The sequence below is a fragment of the Ixodes scapularis genome, unplaced genomic scaffold (assembly GCF_016920785.2).
Source record: "Ixodes scapularis isolate PalLabHiFi unplaced genomic scaffold, ASM1692078v2 ptg003730l_1__unscaffolded, whole genome shotgun sequence".
Lineage (NCBI taxonomy): Eukaryota > Metazoa > Arthropoda > Arachnida > Ixodida > Ixodidae > Ixodes > Ixodes scapularis.
The window spans coordinates 64208-91507 of NW_024610351.1; the positions used below are offsets into that span (position 1 = coordinate 64208).

The 27300-nt window shown below is 45.0% G+C and overlaps 2 protein-coding genes across 2 annotated transcripts in view; both read left to right on the forward strand.

The window, feature by feature from the left end:
- The first annotated feature begins 1828 nt into the window (after positions 1–1828).
- On the forward strand, positions 1829–6081 carry LOC120838580 (multiple epidermal growth factor-like domains protein 6). The gene is made up of 6 exons (XM_040208567.2): positions 1829–1856; positions 1981–2106; positions 2478–2612; positions 2740–2862; positions 3578–3712; positions 5849–6081. Exons 1-6 carry the CDS (start codon positions 1829–1831, stop codon positions 6079–6081), a joined length of 780 nt encoding a protein of 259 aa, XP_040064501.2.
- A 12473-nt stretch (positions 6082–18554) lies between these two features.
- LOC115309350 (fibulin-1) overlaps positions 18555–27300 on the forward strand; it is a gene marked incomplete at its 3' end in the record, with an annotated part of 75180 nt that continues 66434 nt past the window's right edge. Inside the window, exons 1-4 of the mRNA XM_042288434.1 lie at positions 18555–18564; positions 18691–18813; positions 19755–19880; positions 20508–20630. Of these exons, the coding sequence (XP_042144368.1) occupies positions 18555–18564; positions 18691–18813; positions 19755–19880; positions 20508–20630 (382 nt within the window). The remainder of the gene's footprint in view (positions 18565–18690; positions 18814–19754; positions 19881–20507; positions 20631–27300) is intronic.

The window sequence follows — 27300 nt, forward strand, 5'->3', positions numbered from 1 at the left end:
GGAAATCGATATTGGCCCAAAAAATGGGGTGGGCGATGGCTCGGGGATGGGCGATGACTCGGGATATTACGGTAGGTAAGCAGAGTAAACTAGAATAAAAAAATAAGGCAGTATTGTAACACAGAATGTGTGATATGGTTGGTTTCTAACCGTTTCCGGCTCTCACTCCAGCGACGGAAAAGAATAACGCGAGTGCCAATCATACGATGATGCAGCTCTCGTCTCCTCACTGGATCTACACGAGTGCCAGCCGAACGTCTTGCTCGACTAGAGTGTATCCGAGTTACTCCCGCGGCTCGCATCACGTGATCGAACATAGAGTAGCGCATGCCACGCGCTGTATACTCCAGCACGGACTAAACGAGCGAGCTCCGGGATTTTGCTAAGCGCGCGCTCTCTTTGGCGCGTGGTCGGCTTTCCACAACTGGCCAAACGCAACGTATGACGTCTCAAGCGGAATTAACTCTGCCTTCATCCACGTAAATGAGAGCGATGTCATACTATCAACTTTGACGGCGGTTGTGAACGTGATGAGCCCAAGCTCGCACCGTGCATTTTTGCGCGCGCACACCATCGAACTTACCTTCGCAGCTGGTGATAAGTAGCCAGGATCTCAACTGGTGACGTCACGGCGATACAAAGAGCTCAGTTGTAGAACTCCCGCAGAGGGCGCTACTCCGCTCACCCCGTCAATCGTCCGCTTGGGAGACAGGGGTGGGCAACCTACGTGTTTACGTTTCGGTGCCGAAATGGCCGATCAAAGCCAAAAATTGAAGAGTAGCAGGGAACGCTACCGTATACGATGCTCTTGCTACTGCGAGAAGGCGCCACCTGTTCATTGAACGAATACGTGCAGCCTTGGAGTTGGCTGAGTGGTCGCTGCGGGATACATGGCGGCGACGCGATGGCGTTTTGTTTGGTTCTTGAATACTGAGCGGGGCCAGTTTTTGTATGCAGGCTTTTATGGGCAGCTTCCGCAGTTTCCCAATCAGTATTATTTATGGTATACGTTGAGGCAGCCCCAGAAAGGGTGTAAGCTGGTTGACTGTTATTGCCCTTTAGAAGAGGTGAATTTACACCCTTACAGCATGCGCTGCCACTCTTTAAAAGGGTAAAACCTTCGAACCAAATGTATGCTCTGTTGCCTCTTAATGGAAGTAAAATTACGCCCTTAAAGGCTATTGCACCCCATTAGGGATAAGGTTGTCCCCCAAGGAGCATAGGTGCACCCTGACATAGGGTGTAAAAATTGCTCCCAAGCGGAAAGGGTAACTTTGTTAACGTTTCGAGATGAACCCCAGGGACAAGCAAGTTACTCTAAAAGTTGTGACAACTGTAACCTTTTTTTTAAGAGTGCACCTCGTATTCAGCAAATGCAAAAACAGAAAACAAATATTAATTTTGACTATTTAGAAATAATATGCATGGAAATGAACGCGACCGATTAATCGACTCAAGGGTGGGGATTAATCGGGTTAAAACTTTTAATCGACGCCCAGAGCCCTAGAGGTAATCTAGTAAGGTTAAGCGAATCCTAGTCATGACGTCAAGAACAGGAACCGTACGAGGGCGCAACCCAAACATCTCTGCCCCTGTAGCGCTGTTCACGAGAAAGCCGCAGGGCGGCGCAACGCTTTCGTCTTCTCCGTTCACTTGTGCTATCCCTCGTCACCGGAGCTCTGGTCCCGGAGTGGCCGCAAGCCGGCGCTGCGGTCGCATCTTGCTCGACACTGCATCAGATTCTATGTTACCGCTGCCTCTGCCACGACAGTGGGGGAGTGGTTCGAATTTGTGCCGGCTGATCTCCTAAAGTTCTAAAGATTTCACAATGCAGCCACCTAGGTTCTTGAACTCAGGTCCCGTCCTACCGGCAAAGAGGTAGAGGGGCCGTGACGTATCGAAGTATCATAGACACCTTCATAAGTAAACTCCCTAATAAAATATCTACAATACGTCACCGCTTGCTTTACTCTGTTTCAGACATCAATGAGTGCAGAAACAAAAATGGAGGCTGTCAGCATCAGTGCTTCAACACGCTAGGATCGCACGTGTGCATATGCTCCGAAGGATATGAGGTAGATCCCGCAGACAAAAAGAAGTGCAGAGGTAAACAGTGCGCAGTAATCATATTTCTATTTTTTTTTCTCTAATAAGTTTGCCATTTTACGGACGTCTAACTTTATCCGATGACCTACCCTGTTAATCAAGTAGAGTGCACGGAACTTGAAGCTTAAAGCGCACTCCGCTTGTTCTCAAGATTGCCATTCTACGCAGACCTTAGTCTTTATTGCACCGGCTTTTCTTTGCTTTTACCCTTTCCCTCACTTCACAATGTTCCGCCCCGCGAATCAACGGACGGTCGTGTATAAAACATTTCTTTAAGATTTAGTTTATCGGCTGTATGCGACCATTCTTTACATAAGACCGTGGTGACAGTCCCAGTGCCTTCCAAATGCAGCATACATCATTTGTTCTAGACGTCAGAGGATGTTCGTACAACAATGGAAAGGGTCCGTGTCAGGAACAGTGTACTCCTCTGCCTGGCAAAAAACAAAAGTGTTCTTGTTCAAGCCCCGGACTCAAGCTCGCCGAAAACGGGGCGTCGTGTGTCGGTGAGCTCTAATAAATACAGCAGCCCTCGTATTAAAATCATCCTGTGGGTGTCTGAAAACTCACCTTTCTCCAGCCCTGGCATAGTTTTGTAGCGTGACTAATGTTTTTTTTCGCTCCAAATTGTAGATATTGACGAATGCAGTGATGGCAACTTCGGATGTTCCCATGTTTGTGAAAACGTTCATGGTTCTGCGTACTGCTTATGCCCGTCAGGACTGAATTTAGCCGATGATAACAAGACTTGTATTGGTTAGTATTACACACTTTCGTTTCAAAGAAAGGTTCTTACCTGTACGATGTTTTACACATTCTTTAAAGGACGCTGAACTGTACACCAAATGTTTGGTCAGCTGAATGCAAAGTGTTCCCGTAGCACCCAAGTTCACTGAAGTAATAAAGAGTGATACAGTTATGCATGTTTTAGAATACAATCTGCCCGAGCAGAGTCATGGGCGACAGACAATGCTTGCTGAATCATGATAGTGGAAAGCCCGTTTTTTTTTTTGTTATAAGCTTCGTAAAGTTCGTTTTTCCTCTTACATTAACAGACCTGAGTAGCAGACAATGCCTGCGTGATCGTGATAGCGAAAATCCCAGGTTTTATTTAGAACTCCTCATCAGCGCCATAAATATTGTTTTGCCTCCTGCCTTATCCAACTTACTGATGTCATAGAATGGTTGCATGATAATAATAGCTTAAACGCCAATATTTAGTTAGCACTAACCGCCAACGCCGTAAACCTTTTTGTTTGCGTTCAGATAGAGAAAATAAACAGAGAATATATTACCGCCCCTGTCGAGGCGTCCTAATTATGTCACTGAAATTCGGAAGGGGTTAAAAACATAATTTTAATGCAAAACCTTAACAAAATATTTCGGTAGCGTTAGTTTGAAACGGAGCCGCTGAAAAAGTGTCCAATGTGTATTCTGACAGTAACTCGTGAGGACTATCGATTCCTTACAGCTTTAAATGGGTGCTCGGGCAACGATGGCAAAGGTCCATGTCAGGAGCGTTGCACTCCTTCACCTAACAATGGATACAGCTGCTCTTGCATAAGTCCCGGGACAGAGCTCTCGACCGACGGGGTTTCGTGCGACAGTGAGTGAAGCATGCTTCCAGATCCTTCCCCTTAAAGTCGCATTTCTGCAGCAACGGATACTCTTTGAACATGGTAACCCAGGACCCAAGGAAAAACGGGACGAACAACACAAAACTCCATGCACAGCTGAAGTTGTATTAAGCCGAATCATCCTTAAATGGGCCCATGATCGCACACCAAATAAAACAAAAATAAAGACGATCCAAGGCTTCTAAGTACCAGAAGAAGGAACAAAGCCGCCTTTTGAGGATGACTTGGCCTTTTAAAATTTCAGCTCTGTTATAGAGTGCAGCTCTTAGGCGCCCGTTTCCGAAATGTGCGGCGTCGGCGTCGGCGTAACCGCGCGTTGAATTATGGGACGTTTCTCTGCTAAATTTAGCGGAAAAAGTTTTCCGCTAAGTTAACCGGGACAATTTCCCGCTAAATTTAGTGGGAAAATTTTATCGCTAAATTTAGCCAAAAAATATTTCCGCTATATTTAGCGGAGAAATTTTTCCGCTAAATCTAGCGGAGGAAATGTTTCTGCTAGATTTCGCGGGAAATTTTCCTGCTAAATTTAGCGGAAAAATTTATCCGCTATATTTAACAAAAAAATTTTCTCGCTAACTTTATCGGGCTAAGTGTTTTCGCTAAATATAGCGGGGAAAATTAGGTCACGTGACCTGAGCACCAATTCAGTTTCCCCGCTAACTTTAGCGGGGAAAAGGACGCCACGGCCTCGTGTCACGTCACCCATGAACAAATTCAGCGGCAGGAGGAGAGGAGGACGCCCGAAATCAAACTTTCAGCCGTGGTATTTGTAAAACTACAGATGATATTGAAAAAAAAAATAAAACCTGACAATTCAGGGACACAGACTGAGCTGAAAACAGTCGTTATCCCAAATGCGGTAAATAATGACAAGAGTTGCCCTTTAAAGGGGCCCTGCAATCATATTTAAGCGTCAAACTAACTATCAGTGCGCCATATTTTAACCGGACGACGCGGAAACCTCCTTCACCTACGGGGGCGACCCGCGGTGTCGAAAGCGCTCGATATGAGACGTCTTTGGTCCTGGTAAGAGCCGCCAAAAACTTTGTTCCTCGTCAGAGCCGCCAAAAACTTAATTTTTGTCGAAATACAAACTATAAGTGGCGCCGAGCCGTTTCAGGTATTTATAAAAGTGGGTTTTGTTCGGAGTTTTAGATCAGAAAAGAAACAAATGCAGTTTATAAAGCACGGAAAGAAGAAATGACCCGTTGATATACCCGCCACCAAGCGGTGGAAAAGGCGCCGCATACTATAAAGGTATAGTGGTATCACGCACCGACGACCGGCGAGCGTAGCAAGGTACGCGGCGGCGCTGAAGTCGAGGATTCGACCGGTTCCGAGCGTTCCGAAGGCCTTCGGCGAGCAGCTTTGGTTTGCGGTTTGGCCCTTCGGCGGCATGGCAGCGCGAAGTGGCTCCCGTTCTGAACTGATTTTTACGCCGTGTTTGCTGTCGTTTGTGGCCAATGAAGTGTCATGCCGAATTAGTGTTTAATCGCGCAACAAATGCAATGCGAGTCGCCCTGCAGCTGCCCGCTTCATACAGCCTAGCCAGAACATGCTTTAGAGGCGCCCTCTCGAGCCATCGATACGGAGTGCGGCAGCCGTGAGCGCTCGCTGAGCTCACTACCCCTTCTCTAGTTCAGTGCCACTCAAGCGACCAAAGACGTCATGAAGGAGGTTTATTTGTTCATGTTTTTGACATTTTAGTTTGCCTACAACTTTTAAAATAAAGCTAAATTCAAGAAACGAAAAGTTTCATTAAGTTACTACGTTCATTGCGCTCAGGTTCTGTGCAAATTAGAAACAAGTAAAAGAAGTCCTTGCAGGGCCCCTTTAAGGGGAAGCGAAGTGTAGCAGGTGTTCGGAATCATTAGAAATATATGACTGGCCAACTGGCACTTGGAAATGTAGGCTGCTCAATATAGATTCATATCGTTTTCTTCTTTTTTGCTACTGCCCCTTGACAGCAGATATCAGGAAACTGCTGGTTGTGCCATGAGTGCAACGCTCCACTCAAGAGAGAGAGAGAAAATTGTCGGTATCATTGGATAAACAGTCGCCGTGACTTCTGGCTGTCTTCATTTTTATTTTCAATTCTTTTCCAGAGTTGTCTGTTGTACCCGAGGACACGTATGAGTATATCTGGCCGTCAAACTCAACTGGCTTTTCAAACAGCAGCGATGGGATTGATGACATCGAGGGTTCTGGGATGGAGGAGGAGACACCGTCCGGAAGCAAAGACGCGGATCGCGTCACGCCGGAATGTCCGATAGGATTTGCTCCAGTCAACGGGACATGCGAAGGTATTATAACCAAACTAATACGCAGTACCAAATAGGTAATTTTAATGGAATTTAGCCAGATAAAAACTCGTACAATTCGCAGTGTAATTAAGTAATTCATTACTTATAATCAGGGGTGTGTGGAGATTGCTCAGAATGGTATAGCGCCGCGGCATTGCTAGCTTCAGCGCTGTAAAGAAAGCCAGTGTGTAGTGGTTGTCTTAAACACGTCGAAGACTATGATGATGCATCGGTATTTAATTCAAAGCACTATTTCCACAGCCCTACTTAAGTTTATTTTATTTATTGCAAAGACAATTGCATGACGTTAAAACTAAGCTCACTTTTCAATAAGCCAATCTGACCTTTCCTAATAAAATAAGTCTTAGAGTGCGGAAAAACGTTTATTTGGTGTGGAAAAACAATGCAGCATGCACAGCACTTTAATGACTTAAGTCATCGAAATTCAATGGTGGTGTTTGATGAAAATTAAGAGTATTCAAATCCATTTTGGCAGGACCTATCCTTAAATTGTGTCCACATGTCAGTCGGGTATGTGAAATCTCATCTTATATGCTGCGGAGCCCTTTCTCAGGATATCCCTTCGTTTTCAAAAAGAGTATCACCAGCCGATTTTTGGACAAAAATTGTTCTAGCCAGGAGCTTGTGTTCCTTCTAGGAATAAGTATTAAGAGTCGTTCCTCTTCGTTTCAGCATTGGTGTGAAAAAAAAAAAACGGATGCCGCTTAATGGTCGACTTCGTAGCAACTCCACATTTCTTAACGTTTATGATAAACTTGAATATAAAGCTATTTTCATACCAGTGCCTTAAAAAAAATTAAAATTAAGACGACAGCAGAAGCATCCTACAACGCTTCACCCTCATATATTCACCAGTGTCGAACATACATTGACGTGTTTCAAGCTCCTGCCTTCTTGCGTTGCGAACATCACAGATATCAACGAATGCTCCTCCGGGACCAGCAACTTGTGTGCCCACATCTGCAACAACACCATTGGAAGTTTTCGCTGTAGCTGCAGGGAAGGATACACGTTGAGCGAGACTGGGACCGGCTGTGAAGGCAAGTAAATAGCACAGTTGTTCATCACTTTTGAAAGTTTACAAGTTCCAAATCATTTCTAGGACTCCCTTTGGCCACCTTAAAATGGTGGCATTGCGACGACCTTCTGCTGTCTTTTGACATCAGTACCCTATTCAAGCTACTTCATTCATTGCACCTTAAAACAAAGCACTGGCCCGGAATATAGAAATATATTTTACATTATAGTATCAATATCTATGTATTGAAGTTTTTTACGCTATTTTTAAATCATCGTGCTTTTGTTCTTTGTACATGGCAAGTTTCCATGAAACCGAGCATCCACGTATGCTGCCATCGACTGTCTTTGACCGGTTAGGACCAAGGGAACATTTATAATGTGTTCTCGGCACCTATTGTGAACCAGAACACAAATTAGTTGTTAGGAGACTCTAAAATATACTGCAGTAAACAATGGTACTCGATGTCGCCGTCATTCTAACCATATTCGCTTGCCTCTACTTTCATAATATCAAGTAAACTTATTGAAAATGAGATTCGGATTGCGAGAGCCGATCTTTGTTTCATTTCAAATTTTAAGTTTTTTTTTCCTTTGCTTTTATATAAGACATCGACGAGTGCTCCTCGCATTCGACTCATCCCTGCTCGAATATCTGCAAAAATACCCAAGGTAGCTACTACTGCGCATGCTTCCAGGGATACAAACTGGACGGAACTAGAAGAAATTGCGTAGGTGAGTTGAACTTTCTCCAAAGTTCTAGGAAACACCACAGTTATCCCGAACGTGTAATCACAAATATGTCTGAATTTTTTGCGCTGGACCGAAATATTCCTATCGAAACTCAGTGGTATAAAATATCACCAAAAGGGGGGGGGGGGGGGGGGGGGTACTTTATTTTGAGTACACATCTCGGTCTTCCGCGATAAAGTGTAAGGGTAAACTACGACAGCAATCCGCCAATGTCGTCCTCTTGCTAAATACAGCTACATACATTTGCATTTGCCTATGCACGAGTGCGTTTTGATTTCTTAAAACCGCTTAAGAGACTAGCACAGTGGCACCATCTATCGAGTGGCCGTAGAACGCTTCTGTCTTAATTGTATATGTTGTTTTTTTTCTTGTTTTTTTGTGCGTATTTTTTTACCGTGGGCCTGACATAATTCTTACAATATTATAAGCGACTATTTCAAAAAGAGTGCGTAAAGTTGATCTCGGTGGTTACGAAAGATCATGACATGTTCGGCACAGTAAACCTGTATCAAAGAAAATACATCGAGAAAGAGATAACGAAAGACTTTTTCTTGCCTCCCGCAATGCACAGATATTGACGAGTGCTCGATGGGCCGGCATGGCTGCGGGGATGTATGCGAAAACGTTGACGGAAGTTACAGGTGCAAGTGTCATCCAGGACGGATTTCGCTCGGTGGAGGGCGTTGTCAAGGTACCATCCATTTCATGCGCAATAGACGGTTTGTGTTCATTGGGGACGCAGATATGTTTCTAAGATATCTGTCCCGCTTTGAAAGAACATAATTTGAGATTAAGTAGATACGAAACCTTTCACATCCATAGTCACAGGGTCTACCGCAAAAACTGTAGGCATATTACTCGTATTTTATGCAGGCCTGTAAGCCTGCATATAGTAAATAAAAGATAGTTCACCAACTTTTTTTAAAGCCGATATTACGTTACAAAGGAACAAAATAATAACTGAGACATTGGTAGATTGCGGTATTTTTAACGCGAAAGCATAACTATCCCATGGAGCGAAGCCAGCGGTGTCTGTAACCGCAAAAAACGAGCCATAAACTCTTATTTTCCCATTGGCTGAGCGAAACGGACCCTAAAATCCCATTGGCTGCGACGCGTCATAGTACCAAGGAACGCCACCCCACAGAAAAGCCCTCTCCTGGCGCTGCGGCTCGCGCGCCGGTAAAAGAGAGGGTGGCGCGCGTGCGACCGCCACTCTCTCCCCCCTCTAGGGTCACGTGTCACGCGTGGTAGGAGGGGGAGGGGTAGCGGGAATTTCCCTCTTTCTCCTCCTGTGCACTACTGTATCACGAGTTCTGCAGCGCTGCTTGTGGAGCACTAACAATCAGAGCTGTACGCAGCTCTTACAAGCACGCAGCAAGATGCTTGTAGGGATACTTTCGCACTCCTACATGTAAGCAGTCTTAAGTGTCATCCTCTAAGTTTTATACCTACATTTGGACGAAGTTGCATTGCAGAAGAAAAACTGTAGTGGAAACATTTTCTTGAATTATTCGAGAAACAAACATTTACAGACATTGCTCGAGGTAAATCATGATTAATGTGCTGAACCTCAAGGCGAGATTATATTGGTTTTCATTAAATATTTAATTTTTTTTATGGAAAGTAGCGCAACAGTGGGAGGTACTAAAAAATGTGCAGCGGTTCTGTCACGAATGTGCAATTTAGGTTGTTTTTTTCCTAAAACTTACCTAAACTATTTGTTAAAAAAAATTAATTGGTTTCAGTGATTATGCGGCAATTTATTAACACCAATACCTCTACGTTTCGGTACTCATCTTGGCATCGTGCAGAAAATGTCATGGTAACTAAGAAAACCCGATTTCTCCTCGCTTTTTCCTCACACCGTTAGCAATTGGCAACGATCGCGTAACTACAATAAAAATGTAACCCCGGTACTTTGTGCAGTTAGATTTATGAACACTTTTGCGAACACCAACTCAACTCGCACCTACCTAGATTTACATAATGTCCCTGCTCTTAAACTCTAATGCAGAAGACGTCTTAGTAACACACTCCCCTCTGCAATGCCCTCGGGTCCTGCGGGTTGTGAAATAAATAATCGCTCACAGTTTCTGGCTTCAGTCATATTCGGAGTCAAAAACGGCGTGCTATGTGCATCTCCATGTTCAATTCTTCCTCTTTCTTCGAAGACTGTCAAAAAAACACGTTCAAGGATCCAAAGGGAGAGGCTTGCGTACGATGCCCACCCAATACCCACACGATTGCTTCAAGAGCCGCGTCTGTCGACGACTGCGTGTGCGACGGCGGCTTCCGGAAATCATCGAACAGTGGACAAGGCTGCGAAGGTAACCTACTTCGCCTCGTTCTCTGTTCAGCAATGCACATCACTACAATTAGTTTCCCCGTAACTTGGTAAAGAGCAAACGTTAAGGCCCTCTCAAGCCAATCAGGGCGACGGAAGCAAAGCACGTTTCATCACTTCCCTTAGGTATAGGGAGAGAGCGCAGCCCGTGCAGTCGGATAATAAGGGAACATTTATAATGTGTTCTCGGCACCTATTGTGAACCAGAACACAAATTAGTTGTTAGGAGACTCTAAAATATACTGCAGTAAACAATGGTACTCGATGTCGCCGTCATTCTAACCATATTCGCTTGCCTCTACTTTCATAATATCAAGTAAACTTATTGAAAATGAGATTCGGATTGCGAGAGCCGATCTTTGTTTCATTTCAAATTTTAAGTTTTTTTTTCCTTTGCTTTTATATAAGACATCGACGAGTGCTCCTCGCATTCGACTCATCCCTGCTCGAACATCTGCAAAAATACCCAAGGTAGCTACTACTGCGCATGCTTCCAGGGATACAAACTGGACGGAACTAGAAGAAATTGCGTAGGTGAGTTGAACTTTCTCCAAAGTTCTAGGAAACACCACAGTTATCCCGAACGTGTAATCACAAATATGTCTGAATTTTTTGCGCTGGACCGAAATATTCCTATCGAAACTCAGTGGTATAAAATATCACCAAAAGGGGGGGGGGGGGGGGGGTACTTTATTTTGAGTACACATCTCGGTCTTCCGCGATAAAGTGTAAGGGTAAACTACGACAGCAATCCGCCAATGTCGTCCTCTTGCTAAATACAGCTACATACATTTGCATTTGCCTATGCACGAGTGTGTTTTGATTTCTTAAAACCGCTTAAGAGACTAGCACAGTGGCACCATCTATCGAGTGGCCGTAGAACGCTTCTGTCTTAAGTGTATATGTTTTTTTTTTCTTGTTTTTTTTGTGCGTATTTTTTTACCGTGGGCCTGACATAATTCTTACAATATTATAAGCGACTATTTCAAACAGAGTGCGTAAAGTTGATCTCGGTGGTTACGAAAGATCATGACATGTTCGGCACAGTAAACCTGTATCAAAGAAAATACATCGAGAAAGAGATAACGAAAGACTTTTTCTTGCCTCCCGCAATGCACAGATATTGACGAGTGCTCAATGGGCCGGCATGGCTGCGGGGATGTATGCGAAAACGTTGACGGAAGTTACAGGTGCAAGTGTCATCCAGGACGGATTTCGCTCGGTGGAGGGCGTTGTCAAGGTACCATCCATTTCATGCGCAATTAAACTCAGACGGTTTGTGTTCATTGGGGACGCAGATATGTTTCTAAGATATCTGTCCCGCTTTGAAAGAACATAATTTGAGATTAAGTAGATACGAAATCTTTTACATCCATAGTCACAGGGTCTACCGCAAAAACTGTAGGCATATTACTCGTATTTTATGCAGGCCTGTAAGCCTGCATATAGTAAATAAAAGATAGTTTACCAACTTTTTTTAAAGCCGATATTACGTTACAAAGGAACAAAATAATAACTGAGACATTGGTAGATTGCGGTATTTTTAACGCGAAAGCATAACTATCCCATGGAGCGAAGCCAGCGGTGTCTGTAACCGCAAAAAACGAGCCATAAACTCTTATTTTCCCATTGGCTGAGCGAAACGGACCCTAAAATCCCATTGGCTGCGACGCGTCATAGTACCAAGGAACGCCACCCCACAGAAAAGCCCTCTCCTGGCGCTGCGGCTCGCGCGCCGGTAAAAGAGAGGGTGGCGCGCGTGCGACCGCCACTCTCTCCCCCCTCTAGGGTCACGTGTCACGCGTGGTAGGAGGGGGAGGGGTAGCGGGAATTTCCCTCTCCCTCTTCCTGTGCACTACTGTATCACGAGTTCTGCAGCGCTGCTTGTGGAGCACTAACAATCAGAGCTGTACGCAGCTCTTACAAGCACGCAGCAAGATGCTTGTAGGGATACTTTCGCACTCCTACTTGTAAGCAGTCTTAAGTGTCATCCTCTAATTTTTATACCTACATTTGGACGAAGTTGCATTGCAGAAGAAAAACTGTAGTAGAAACATTTTCTTGAATTATTCGAGAAACAAACATTTACAGACATTGCTCGAGGTAAATCATGATTAATGTGCTGAACCTCAAGGCGAGATTATATTGGTTTTCATTAAATATTTATTTTTTTTTATGGAAAGTAGCGCAACAGTGGGAGGTACTAAAAAATGTGCAGCGGTTCTGTCACGAATGTGCAATTTAGGTTGTTTTTTTCCTAAAACTTACCTAAACTATTTGTTAAAAAAAAATTTATTGGTTTCAGTGATTATGCGGCAATTTATTAACACCAATACCTCTACGTTTCGGTACTCATCTTGGCATCGTGCAGAAAATGTCATGGTAACTAAGAAAACCCGATTTCTCCTCGCTTTTTCCTCACACCGTTAGCAATTGGCAACGATCGCGTAACTACAATAAAAATGTAACCCCGGTACTTTGTGCAGTTAGATTTATGATCACTTTTGCGAACACCAACTCAACTCGCACCTACCTAGATTTACATAATGTCCCTGCTCTTAAACTCTAATGCAGAAGACGTCTTAGTAACACACTCCCCTCTGCAATGCCCTCGGGTCCTGCGGGTTGTGAAATAAATAATCGCTCACAGTTTCTGGCTTCAGTCATATTCGGAGTCAAAAACGGCGTGCTATGTGCATCTCCATGTTCAATTCTTCCTCTTTCTTCGAAGACTGTCAAAAAAACACGTTCAAGGATCCAAAGGGAGAGGCTTGCGTACGATGCCCACCCAATACCCACACGATTGCTTCAAGAGCCGCGTCTGTCGACGACTGCGTGTGCGACGGCGGCTTCCGGAAATCATCGAACAGTGGACAAGGCTGCGAAGGTAACCTACTTCGCCTCGTTCTCTGTTCAGCAATGCACATCACTACAATTAGTTTCCCCGTAACTTGGTAAAGAGCAAACGTTAAGGCCCTCTCAAGCCAATCAGGGCGACGGAAGCAAAGCACGTTTCATCACTTCCCTTAGGTATAGGGAGAGAGCGCAACCCGTGCAGTCGGATAATAAGGGAACATTTATAATGTGTTCTCGGCACCTATTGTGAACCAGAACACAAATTAGTTGTTAGGAGACTCTAAAATATACTGCAGTAAACAATGGTACTCGATGTCGCCGTCATTCTAACCATATTCGCTTGCCTCTACTTTCATAATATCAAGTAAACTTATTGAAAATGAGATTCGGATTGCGAGAGCCGATCTTTGTTTCATTTCAAATTTTAAGTTTTTTTTTCCTTTGCTTTTATATAAGACATCGACGAGTGCTCCTCGCATTCGACTCATCCCTGCTCGAACATCTGCAAAAATACCCAAGGTAGCTACTACTGCGCATGCTTCCAGGGATACAAACTGGACGGAACTAGAAGAAATTGCGTAGGTGAGTTGAACTTTCTCCAAAGTTCTAGGAAACACCACAGTTATCCCGAACGTGTAATCACAAATATGTCTGAATTTTTTGCGCTGGACCGAAATATTCCTATCGAAACTCAGTGGTATAAAATATCACCAAAAGGGGGGGGGGGGGGGGGGGGGGGGTACTTTATTTTGAGTACACATCTCGGTCTTCCGCGATAAAGTGTAAGGGTAAACTACGACAGCAATCCGCCAATGTCGTCCTCTTGCTAAATACAGCTACATACATTTGCATTTGCCTATGCACGAGTGTGTTTTGATTTCTTAAAACCGCTTAAGAGACTAGCACAGTGGCACCATCTATCGAGTGGCCGTAGAACGCTTCTGTCTTAAGTGTATATGTTTTTTTTTCTTGTTTTTTTTGTGCGTATTTTTTTACCGTGGGCCTGACATAATTCTTACAATATTATAAGCGACTATTTCAAACAGAGTGCGTAAAGTTGATCTCGGTGGTTACGAAAGATCATGACATGTTCGGCACAGTAAACCTGTATCAAAGAAAATACATCGAGAAAGAGATAACGAAAGACTTTTTCTTGCCTCCCGCAATGCACAGATATTGACGAGTGCTCGATGGGCCGGCATGGCTGCGGGGATGTATGCGAAAACGTTGACGGAAGTTACAGGTGCAAGTGTCATCCAGGACGGATTTCGCTCGGTGGAGGGCGTTGTCAAGGTACCATCCATTTCATGCGCAATTAAACTCAGACGGTTTGTGTTCATTGGGGACGCAGATATGTTTCTAAGATATCTGTCCCGCTTTGAAAGAACATAATTTGAGATTAAGTAGATACGAAATCTTTTACATCCATAGTCACAGGGTCTACCGCAAAAACTGTAGGCATATTACTCGTATTTTATGCAGGCCTGTAAGCCTGCATATAGTAAATAAAAGATAGTTTACCAACTTTTTTTAAAGCCGATATTACGTTACAAAGGAACAAAATAATAACTGAGACATTGGTAGATTGCGGTATTTTTAACGCGAAAGCATAACTATCCCATGGAGCGAAGCCAGCGGTGTCTGTAACCGCAAAAAACGAGCCATAAACTCTTATTTTCCCATTGGCTGAGCGAAACGGACCCTAAAATCCCATTGGCTGCGACGCGTCATAGTACCAAGGAACGCCACCCCACAGAAAAGCCCTCTCCTGGCGCTGCGGCTCGCGCGCCGGTAAAAGAGAGGGTGGCGCGCGTGCGACCGCCACTCTCTCCCCCCTCTAGGGTCACGTGTCACGCGTGGTAGGAGGGGGAGGGGTAGCGGGAATTTCCCTCTCCCTCTTCCTGTGCACTACTGTATCACGAGTTCTGCAGCGCTGCTTGTGGAGCACTAACAATCAGAGCTGTACGCAGCTCTTACAAGCACGCAGCAAGATGCTTGTAGGGATACTTTCGCACTCCTACATGTAAGCAGTCTTAAGTGTCATCCTCTAATTTTTATACCTACATTTGGACGAAGTTGCATTGCAGAAGAAAAACTGTAGTGGAAACATTTTCTTGAATTATTCGAGAAACAAACATTTACAGACATTGCTCGAGGTAAATCATGATTAATGTGCTGAACCTCAAGGCGAGATTATATATGTTTTCATTAAATATTTAATTTTTTTTATGGAAAGTAGCGCAACAGTGGGAGGTACTAAAAAATGTGCAGCGGTTCTGTCACGAATGTGCAATTTAGGTTGTTTTTTTCCTAAAACTTACCTAAACTATTTGTTAAAAAAAATTAATTGGTTTCAGTGATTATGCGGCAATTTATTAACACCAATACCTCTACGTTTCGGTACTCATCTTGGCATCGTGCAGAAAATGTCATGGTAACTAAAAAAACCCGATTTCTCCTCGCTTTTTCCTCACACCGTTAGCAATTGGCAACGATCGCGTAACTACAATAAAAATGTAACCCCGGTACTTTGTGCAGTTAGATTTATGAACACTTTGGCGAACACCAACTCAACTCGCACCTACCTAGATTTACATAATGTCCCTGCTCTTAAACTCTAATGCAGAAGACGTCTTAGTAACACACTCCCCTCTGCAATGCCCTCGGGTCCTGCGGGTTGTGAAATAAATAATCGCTCACAGTTTCTGGCTTCAGTCATATTCGGAGTCAAAAACGGCGTGCTATGTGCATATCCATGTTCAATTCTTCCTCTTTCTTCGAAGACTGTCAAAAAAACACGTTCAAGGATCCAAAGGGAGAGGCTTGCGTACGATGCCCACCCAATACCCACACGATTGCTTCAAGAGCCGCGTCTGTCGACGACTGCGTGTGCGACGGCGGCTTCCGGAAATCATCGAACAGTGGACAAGGCTGCGAAGGTAACCTACTTCGCCTCGTTCTCTGTTCAGCAATGCACATCACTACAATTAGTTTCCCCGTAACTTGGTAAAGAGCAAACGTTAAGGCCCTCTCAAGCCAATCAGGGCGACGGAAGCAAAGCACGTTTCATCACTTCCCTTAGGTATAGGGAGAGAGCGCAACCCGTGCAGTCGGATAATAAGGGAAGCGGGAACTCTTCCCTTATACCCTTATACCCGGGTCTCAAAACAGGCGGCCCGCGTGCATCCGGTGGCTGTGAGCTCCGTTTCTATGCCTCGAGCACTACATTCGCCTAAAATAAGCTTAATATCGGGAATTCATTTTTGCATGAAATGAAGCTCTGCTCATACAACGTGTTCAGACATTTTGCTTTTTTTTTTTTGTTTAACTGAGTACTAGTGCTTCGTCTAAATATTTTATTATCAGCCCTTTTTCAAATAAACCGACCGGCACAGCGATACAACGACTTGTCGTTGATGTTGGCGTTTATTACGTGCCCAAAAACACCTTAAAGCTTTACACATTGGTGCATTACAAATGTCACTTACACGTATAAAAAATATTTAAAAAAATACATGCAACGATGTCAAGCGCGTAAAAGCCCATCGGAGGGCCTAAGTCGTACTAAATCATATTACAGGTACCTTCCACCGTTCAGGGGTAAAATAAGACATGGAAAAAAGATCGTGCTGAAAATGGCTGTTGCTAGAGGCCTAATTTTGATATAAGGGTGATCCCTTAAATATCTTCTCGGGATGAAACGTTACGCACTGTCGCGCGAATATAGCTGGCATGCGTAGTTGCATGCTGCCTAAAATATCCGGTACATCAGTATGACCTTGGATGAGTTTATGTATCAACACTACATCTCGGCGATTTCTACGGCAACCTAAGGTGCTGGGGCTCAAATTCCTAGCAAGACAATGGTATTCGAAGTTTTAGCCTCCTCGGAAAATGCCTGTCATAGACTATGCAAACTAAACGCATTTGTACCGCTTCAGTACGCTTACATTCACTTTCCAGTAAGTTGTTCCACACGGCAGAAGCCAATTCAAGATGGGGCCCAACCAATGCCCAAAATAGACGTGACATAGCATCAAGTGCTTCCAAGTACCGAGTCATACGCGCAATCGTGTGACACAATTTAAAACGTACAACAAATATGTGTGTCACGAGATTTGAACATGAGTTAGCAATCGACTAACTCACCAAGGTCCTTGATCACATCAGCTCGAGCACCATTACTGTTTTCCAACCTGTACTTAAAATGTAAGGGATATCTACGCCTTGAAAGCAAGATAACGTCAGTGTTGTTCGCGTTCAGAGGCAGTATGTTCTTCGAGCACCACTTTGAATCATTCAAAATTTGAGACTGCAGCGCTTCGTAGTCTGTTTCGAAAAGATATGACAGAAGAACTTTATGTCATCAGCAAAATACGAACACCTTAGTAAATTTTATACAGTTTCAAACTTAATTTATACATATGAGGAACAACAACGGACCCAATACTAAGCTAGAAGCGCGAGCTTTTTGCTCAACCTCGGCTGCACGAAGTCTCGCTCAGCAGCAGCATCTGCTAACGGTAAAGCTTTGCGCTCGGGCTTCTTGCTCTCAAACAATACCTTTAAAATACAAGTATTTTATTACAATGCTGCAAAACAAAATTGTCAGGAAAGCAAAAACTGCCGTATGAAGATTTTTTTTTCTTTATGCCTGTTGAGCTATAGTAATTTGTACGACAGGGCAAGGACCAGTGCGCTTGCTCTCCTCCTATTAAAAACTGCCAGTGCTGTAATGTGGTGTTTTTTTAAATATTCTTATAACATCAAGTGCTCAAATGAAAGTTAAAGATGTCAAAACGCTGAGCTTACGAAAAGCAGAGAGCGCAAAGTTCCTTCCTTAGAAAATTTTTGGGATGTCCCTAGGAAGTCGGCTTCTTTCCAACGTGAAACGTTTAACTGCTGTGGGGAATCTTGCCCACATACTCGAAGGCGTTTGAGACCCCTGCCCTAGAACACTAACCTGGTACTCAAAATTTGTACAACATCGGCCTTCCTCGTCGTCCTTCCAGTGGCTTTGATAGCACTGCGCGCATCTACTAAGATAGAATATAGTCACGTGACTTCCTTTCACACGCTGATTGGCTGACTGAGACCGTGACCTTTGCCGTATGCCATGTTACGTACGGCGAGACGGATTCTAGTCATAATGGACCTCCATTATCGATTGGAAGCCAGGTAGGTCACTTCCTCGATTTTTGGTTCGTACAGTCACCGCCTGGTGTCGTCGGTATGTGGAAAAGGTCCATTATTCATAGTAACCGCTAGGCATATGCGCAATTCGCCAGGGAATTCTTCAGGGACTAGTCATTTACTACCTCGTTATTTAGTGTACGATTCTGACTTTTGTGATCAGCTGTCGTTTGTTCACCTTGTTGTGCGTTAGTACAGCTACAAAAGTAGTTGGTATTATAATCGCTAGACAAAAAGTTTAAACTACTCGCTAGATGGCGCAACTCGGCGCCCGAATCAAAGGCTAAAGTGATATTCATTCATTCATTCATTTAAGCACAAATGTTGGAAGGTGGTGCCTTGTTCGTCTCGGAGTTCCTTCTTTTCTTTTTTGTGTGTACTTTTTTTTTTTTTTTTGCAGTTGCAGTTTTTTTGTGTTTTTTTAAGCGACACATTTTAAAGCCTTATTCGCCCGCAGATATAAACGAGTGCGATGAAAAAATCCTCAACTGTTCCCACGAGTGCGTGAACACAAATGGAAGTGCGTACTGTGGTTGTCCCTTCGGCCTAAAGTTGTCAGATGATGGCTTCACATGCCGAGGTAAGTACGAAGAAAAAAACTCTGCTGAATATGTTATGGTGTGTCGGAACAGGTGCGGTGCGGTGTATTCATCTGGCTGCGGTAAATTACATAAAAATATATAATTTTCGTTAACGCTTTTACTTGCATCCATACACTGTGAATCTACTGTTCACTGTGAATTATTACGAAAAATTATTCTCTCTATGATAACCTGTTTCTTTCATATCTATTTAGGTCTATACTACGGTGTCTTAGGAAGTGCTCCCTTTTCAGTGTATCTTAAGGACAGCGCAAAATCCAAACCTTTTTATATTTTACTGTAGCTTGTTATCAATACTGTAGAAAGTACAACACAAAACTTAGGTCAGTCAGCAGCCCTGCTTACGCACTTTTTGTACTAGCGATTTCTTATGATCCATGACTGTCTGTACTTGGTCTGAAAGAAACAGAGCTCGCTTTTGGTTGGGGCTGTTAACTGCGTTAACAAAAATACATTGGTGATAGAAAGCCCGTCTGGTTTCTTGGGTCTCATTCTTTCTGTCCTCTTAAATCTTAAATATTTTACCTAAGTTCGTACTAAGCATAGCCGAACCAGTTTCATCCAAGGAGCCCTTTTAAAAAATGTGCGCCCTCAATTAGCTGCGGCGTCGATTCTGTGAGGCCGCCATATTTCGGTCATTCACTTTTAGCATGCATGGGACAAGAGGGCCGTTTCAGCGCAAGGCGTAAATTCGGATCCAATCACGCATTTCACGTAGGGAGCGATGCCAATGGATGGAGGGATGGATGTTAATGGCTGTACCCTTTTTAACGGGCGGTAGCTTGCGCCACCTAGCCTAAGTCTTAAAGGACCCCAAAACATGGTGACCACCAGTGTTGCTTGATGTACCTTTGGAAAAGGTCGATTTACCATATGCTCGACTGTGAATTCATCACTCAAACCCACTTGCTGACTGCAGACGTCGACGAATGCACCGAGACGCCGCATGTATGCAACCAGATCTGCTCGAATACGATCGGAAGCTACGATTGTTTTTGCAAAGCCGGGTACACTCTCTCCCTCCATGACAACTTCACGTGCGAAGGTAAAAACTAAAAAGAGTTTTTATTTATTTTAACGAAACATTTATGGGTGTGTTCTTGCCATTCTTTTCTCAAATTGTAATTAAAAACAAAATTTAACGTCACTCTTGGCTCTGGAGTCCGAACGTGACATCATGGTTGACGTCCCGTACCACAGTCACGTGACCTGACGCCTCATAACTCCTTTAAACGAAGAACTCGTTCAAGCGAAATAGTCGCGAGCTTGAGTATTTTCTTATAATAAATACTGTTTCTTACCTCACCTGCCACAATTTGTCGCCTTGAACGTTATGGTATACTATCTACTAAAAAAGGTGCCGACCATAATTCGTGAATTGTATTCCATTCCGGAGTACCCTTGACGTATTGTTCCAAATACGAATCAGTGCTCTTGCCTAAATCGTTTAGTGAATTTGTGATTGATCTTTGTTTTAAACTTTTTTTCCCAATCGTGGGATGCACATGGGTGACTTTTTTTATTTTACTTGTTCTCATCTCTTCTGTCTATTATTTGTGTCGTTTCTAGAGCTACACCTGATTTTATTTGGAACCTATTTTTTTTCATTTGCTGTAGCAGGCACCATACTTATGAAATTTGATTTATGCCCAAATGGATCTTTTCTTTTCAGATGTGAATGAGTGCACTCAAGGTACCCACAATTGCAGTCATATCTGCACCAACTACGATGGTGGTTATTACTGCGAATGTCCACTGGGATACGAAATGACCGGGGACCAGAGAACCTGCGCAGGTCCGTGAAGCGAAATATGCAAGCTCATTCGAGCAGATAGATGTCTCCTGGCGTTCACTATTCTGAAGAACCACATCGCTCAGAGATCGGAGCACAGAAGCGTTGTAGCCTTCAGCCATTTCTTTTTTTTTTTCGGGTGTTACCCCGAAAACGGGTGTTACCCCGACGTGACCCCCAGGTCACGCCTCCCCGAGGTCACGTGGCCCCCTCCCCGAAGTCACGTGACACCCCCCCCCCCCCCCCCCGAGGTCACGTGACACCCCCCCTCCCGGAGCATATTAAAGAATGAGGAGAGGAGGAGGAGAAGGAGGAGGGGTCTACCCTCCCCTCAGTACCCTTCACTCCTCCTCCTCAAGAGCTGCGCTCCAATTCGGCGTTACAGGGAGTTGTAAACGGCTTTCACTTTTTTTTTGAGGGTGCACCTCGTATTCAGCAAATGCAAAAAGAGAAAACAAATATTAATTTTGACTATTTAGAAATAATATGCATGGAAATGAACGCGACCGATTAATCGACTAAAGGGTGGGGATTAATCGGGTTAAAACTTTTAATCGACGCCCAGAGCCCTAGAGGTAATCTAGTAAGGTTAAGCGAATCCTAGTCATGACGTCAAGAACAGGAACCGTACGAGGGCGCAACCCAAACATCTCTGCCCCTGTAGTGCTGTTCACGAGAAAGCCGCAGGGCGGCGCAACGCTTTCGTCTTCTCCGTTCACTTATGCCCATAGGTCGGCATTTCCGAACCCACTCACTCACCATCACATCACTAATTACAGCAACATCCAAAAGTCACAGCCCTTCACATCACAAAGTACATCGACGTCCAAAAGTCACAGCTTTTCACATCACAGAGTACACCGACGTCTAAAAGTCACGGCCTTTCACATCACAAAGTACACCGACGTCCAAACATCACAGCCCTTCACATCACAGAGTACACCGATGTCTAATATTCACGGCCCTTCACATCACAAAGTACACCGACGTCCAAAAGTCACGGCCATTCACATCACGGAGTTCAACCGGACAACAAACTCATCCCCATCACGTCACCACAATCTCTGAACTCACAAAGTCATTCACCGTCACTTCACGAATCCGTCAAGTTCACGAAGTACTTCACCGTCCCATCACGAATCCTATAGAGTTCATGAAGCATTCCCCATCTCATCACCGCCAGCTCTGAATTCACAAAGTCGCTCACCGTCACATCACGAATCCGACAGAGTTCATGAAGCATTCCCCATCCCATCACCGCCAACTCTGAATTCACGAAGTCGCTCACCGTCCCATCACGAGCTCATCGAGTTCAGCAAGTCGTTCCCCTCACGTCCGTGAACTGATCCCGTTCATGAAGTCGTTCGACCGGTTCGACTTCACGGCCCTTCACCGAGTCACAGTCATTCACCGAGTCACAGCCATTCACCGAGTCACCGAGTCACCGAGTCACCGAGGTCACGGAAAGCGGCGTCGGCCCCTGCAGCCGCGGCCACCGCCACTGCCTCCGGCTCTCAGCCATCCTCGAAGTTCTTTCGCAGCGGCGCTGACTGCTCCAGATGTGTGTGTCAGTGTGTGTGTGTGTGTGTGTGTGTGGGGGGGGGGGGGGGGTATTGGGCTGGGCCGGGCGACGCACCCTGCTCTTGTCATTTTCTTTGTTTAGCTTGTTCCCTCTGGTTTTAGTTTTGTTGTCCCGTTTCTTTTATTTTCGTTTTGTTTCGCGCTTTCTTCATCGAGCGCGCATGCTGTGGAGAGCGAGCAGCTTCTTGACTTCCCTGCTCCGAACTTGTGAGATAAGGTGCTTGTTTCCGGGAGAGTTATTAGCCCCACGGAGGCCCAGAACCAAAATGGCTGCTGGTTTGTGGGCGAGCGGTATTACGAAGGGTGGCATCACTCTAGCAAAGCGCACATGAAGGCTCCCTAGACTTCGCCTGGTTGTCGGCGTTGTGATTGTGGAGGGGACCCCACCTGAAAACCTTCTGGCCTGTCCTTTTTTTTACCTTTTGTTGCGGACGGTCTTTTCTACGAAAAAAAGAAAGAAGGCGCTTATATTTTTGCCAACGACCGCTCGCCGAGGGGACAAAAAGGAGAGACAGACACGAACCTGCGTGCATGATTTTTGTGAAACATCTCACAAACATTAATACGAGTCCATATTATATGAACGAAGACGTTTTAGCGCATTAGAGTTTAGCGAATAGAGATCACATACGCGAGTCACCGTTTAGGCATTTGTAGGGGCGGCAAACTGGGCATCCAAACAGACCGCGCCAGGCGGTCTGTTCAGAATGATAGCAAGGGGTGCTTCGGTATAGTTTGGGGGAAATAATATGAACTGAAGTTCGAGCGTCCATCGCCAAAGGTTCGGCAAGCTCGAAAACAGGACAGCGGCGGCCTTCATTTTATCTATTCGGTCAAATGAACACTGCCATTCCCTAAAGTGGCATTCGATGAAACGCCGTGGGCCAGGTTTCGCTCGCTAAACCGTCGTTCGATCAGTACAAAATTGTTCTGTGTATTTTATCTTAATAATTATGATCCATGGCAACCAGCCTATCGTTGCCTACCTCACTTTACGTCGTAAAATAGCGCGTTGATGTCACTTTCATAAGAGATACCATAATAACGCAGTACTTCACAGCCGACCGCTGAATCACCCGTCTAATATTTTGTCACGGATTTCATCATATATATATATATATGAAGTAGACATTCCAAAACAAGAGTCATCCATTCCCGAAACTTTCAGTGGACTGGAACTACCTTCCCACATCTGTTGCCACAATTGCCACTTACTATATGTTTAAAAATTGCCGTAAATAATCTATACAGCTCAGACTGAGCTCCAAAGTGTACAGCTTTGTTCTGTTCTCTTCTAACTCCCGCTCACCTCTGTAATGCTGATGGCCCTGAGGGTATGTCAGTTAAAGAAATAAATAAAAAAAGTAAGTGCCTCGCCTGAAAAACCTCTTAAAGAGGTCGCCTCTTTAAGAGGTTTGCAGCTTGCCGAAGCAATGAAATCTGTGTTTTATTCGAACCCATTGGTCAGAGTACACCTCATCATTAATTAAACCACTCATTGGATCATTCAACTCAAAGCAATATGTTTACTTCTGAGCGTGTTCGTGTCGCTCAACCTACTTTGAGCGAAATGCAGTCGAGATAACTAATGATGGCGCTCGACTCCACTTTTCTCTAAAGCCCCTTGATGTGTTTACGTGTCTTGCAAGTAGCGTCAAATGCGCGAGCGCACGAGGCCCATGTCTCGAGCGGCCCCTGGAAGCAAATGGCGGTGCAGCACTGAAATGAGCGGCCTTTGGAAGCGAATGGCGGCGGAGCACGCGCTCGCGGCACGTATCTCGCGCGTTTTCACAACAATGGTTGGCGGTACTTGTAAAAACGGCCTTTATCAAGGGGCTTTACTTTTCTCAGCTTTAAACCGAGGCGAGGCGCGCGACTCACGCGCGCCTCGCGCTCGTTGTTTTACGCCGGGGTTTGGCTGCGCATAGACTCGTATTAGATGTAGCGTACTGTGTTTTCGGAGTTCATGTTTGAATAGAATCGGAGCGTGTTTTTAGGAGTTTATTTTGTAGCGTAGTCTACACTGGCCGAGGCTGAGCAGTTTCGCGTGGCTTCTGGCGAGCCGTGCTGCGTATGCGCGAGGAGCAGTGACGTCACACGTGTCAGCACCGACTGGCCTACCTTCAAACTTTACCACAGTTCGACTAGACATCTGTTGGACAAAGAGTCAATCATTTGCTAAAGTCCGACGGGGCGGTGTTCGCGAATATAATAGACTCGGAAACTTGATGGGACGCAAGTTCTTGAAGCGGGAATCTCTACGAAGCGTTTTATTAAAGGACAGGGTCTTCTAGTTTCACCCCTTGACACTGCTTTCAGTCAGGATGGCACGCGCTGTGCGATTGATTGGGAGCTAGTGCGCCACTTTCCGCGAGAACACCAGTAATGCAGGCGGCTGCTACCAACGGAGAAAACTGCGAATGACAAGGTCTAAAGTATCTAGACTTAAAGGGGCGGTGCAACGATATTCAATTGGAATGTTTTTCACTTTACACGAGCTTACTGGCACTAGTGGTTCTCAAGGATACTCACACGCAACACCACTGGCCAAGAAACTCCTTTGTTGCGCTGTAATTTCAAGGAGAAAACCGAGCGTTTTCATTCAATCTCTCCTTCGCAAAACCTGGTAACGTAGCTGGGCGGTAGCAGTACCGTGACGATATGTGAATGCGGCTCATAGATTGGACCCGAGCATGGCGTGGACACTCGATTTGGGCTCGTGATAATCGATAGCTCGAGAAGCATTCGGGTATGTCCTGTGTCCAAGCACTGCAATGACGAAAACAGCCGAACCATAACAATGTCTGGAACGCAGCGCGTGTCCTGTGCTTTGCCAACCCCAGCGCGTGGCTATGATCAACACTGGCGGCATATAATCGGCTCCAGATCACGTGGCCGCTTGTTCTGGCTGCGAGTTGAGGGGTGAACTTTGCTCGTTTTTTTTTTATTTTTTTCTACCACTTCGATTGTGTGTGGTGAAAAACGAACGGGTAATTTACAGGTCATTATCGTCAGGGATCCGTCCTAAGCGGTATTTGCGCAAAATACAAAAATCGTTGCATTGCCCCTTTAAAAATGAATTTCCTAACGTTATACTCACATGACGTGACGTGAGCATGTAAAACGTGGTGCTCAATGGCACCTCATTTCACATCATTTTTCCACTATATTTTATACACCAACTCATGTTTACAAACAAACTGGAGCGCTCCTAGCCGACGCCACCGGCGCCGCGCATGACCGATGGGGTGTGGGCAAGAAGCTCGCCGCGTCGCCGATAAACAAACCATTGAATTGCGTTGTTGTCGGCAGTGGTGTGAGTCCAACGCAGGTTTCTGCGTTGGAATTGTTGATTCTACGTCTTCCTGGGCAATGCCTGACTACTTGAGCAGCCTCAGCGAAATTACTGAGGCTCGCTATACCACAAAACTTCGCGTGAATAATGTGACATGCGGCGATTCATTCCGCGTGGACGCCGCAGAGGGTACGCTAAAGCCTGATTCGCATGATGAAATTTCGGTCGCAATTTTCAGTCATGACGTCGCTCGGGTTACAACAGCGTGAACCGTAGCTGAGATGTTCAACATCGATACTGAAAATCGCAAGCAGAATCGGACCAAGTGAATGAGGCATAACAAGTTGTTGATGGTCACTGGTAACAGCGATCAACATCTCCTTGTATCCACTGTTTACATCGAGCCTGCTTACCAATTTTCAAACTTAAGTATTTTGAGGCCTGCACTCACTTCTTATCGCAAGTACCGGGCCAACATTTGGTCCACGGGCCGGTGTCGTCTAAAAGAGCAGACGACGAGCAGAAGCGTTTGAAAGAGCAGACGACAGTTCGAGCGATCAGGCGGCCGTTCGATCTTGAAGACGCACTGAACGTCCGCATGCAGGCGGTCCCAACAACTTGGCGGTATTCCCGCTTTCATGACGGAACAAAACAAATAAATCTGATGACAACAAGCATCCGTGAATTTAACCCAAACTGCTTCCCGCCCAAGCAATCGTGGTCCGACGGCGACTGGTTTTCCATTTTCACGGCACATATCCACGTTCTCGGACGAACCGAGCACATGAAAACTGATCTTCAAACCTTTCTCGACCCTTTTGGTGCAGCCTCAGTCGCGGCGTTTTGACGAGAAGGCAAGTTTTTGTCAGGTTTTTTTTTTTAATACAACCCTAGAATACACGTTTCACATAGGGACTTCCGCCTTCAGCCCCAGACCGGAAGTGCGCCCGACGCGTGACCATCGCGCCGTGACGTAACAGAGATGAGTTCGTTGGTTCGTGTATAGCCAGAACATAATTTCGGCGACATATTCGCCTATACATGAACTCATCTCTGTTACGTCACGGCGCGGTGGTGGCGCTTCGGGCGTAACAGAGATGCTCCTCAAAACAAAAACCAAAAGGCTCCTTAAAACCAAAACCGACAGACTCCACACGTAACCCGTAACAAAGAAGAACAGGTCATAACGAGTCGACAAAGGACTTAAAAGGAAAAACCCGAACAGCGAACTTTTCCCTACACCTGGCAAGGTCAAACTTTGTACCTACAGGTTGCCTCAAGCTTGAAACACAAAAGCTTACCCCAAGCTTGAAACACAAAAGCACTAATTACAAACGAGCGTGTTGGGGACGAATTAAGTAAGTGCTTATACTTCCTTTACACGTCTAAGAAACTAGGGAGTTTTGTGTGTTGTTCCAATAATTCCTATAAGAATACCCGATACTCCTCTGTCGTCTTTGTGCATGCATAGTATCGTTATTGGGTATCGTTACCGAGCACAAAAACCGTCTACAAGAACTCCCTACCGTTTATCGTTTTTCTAGTGAAATTAAAGACGACGTTAGCAAGGAGAAGCAAGCTAACTAACCTCGAAGGGAAGGGAAACAGAGGTCGTCTTCGCTCCCTCAGCTCCCCTTGATAACCGGTGATTTCTTCAAGCAGACAGAGCCAGTGAGGACGCCTTCAGCGAACATCAAACATAGTCTTTGAGATGAATAGAGGCAGGTTCTTAATTTTGTTTTTGTTACAAAAGAAAGGTCATTTTGAAACAAGGTCTGGTGGGAAATGCAAGATGGG

Excerpts from the sequence above, each read along its gene's own strand:
- LOC120838580 (XM_040208567.2), top strand. The coding sequence starts at position 1,829 with ATGCAGCCACCTAGGTTCTTGAACTCAG. Across the intron at positions 1,857-1,980 it reads ACCTAGGTTCTTGAACTCAG|ACATCAATGAGTGCAGAAAC; the intron begins GTCCCGTCCTAC and ends ACTCTGTTTCAG. Across the intron at positions 2,613-2,739 it reads AAACGGGGCGTCGTGTGTCG|ATATTGACGAATGCAGTGAT; the intron begins GTGAGCTCTAAT and ends TCCAAATTGTAG.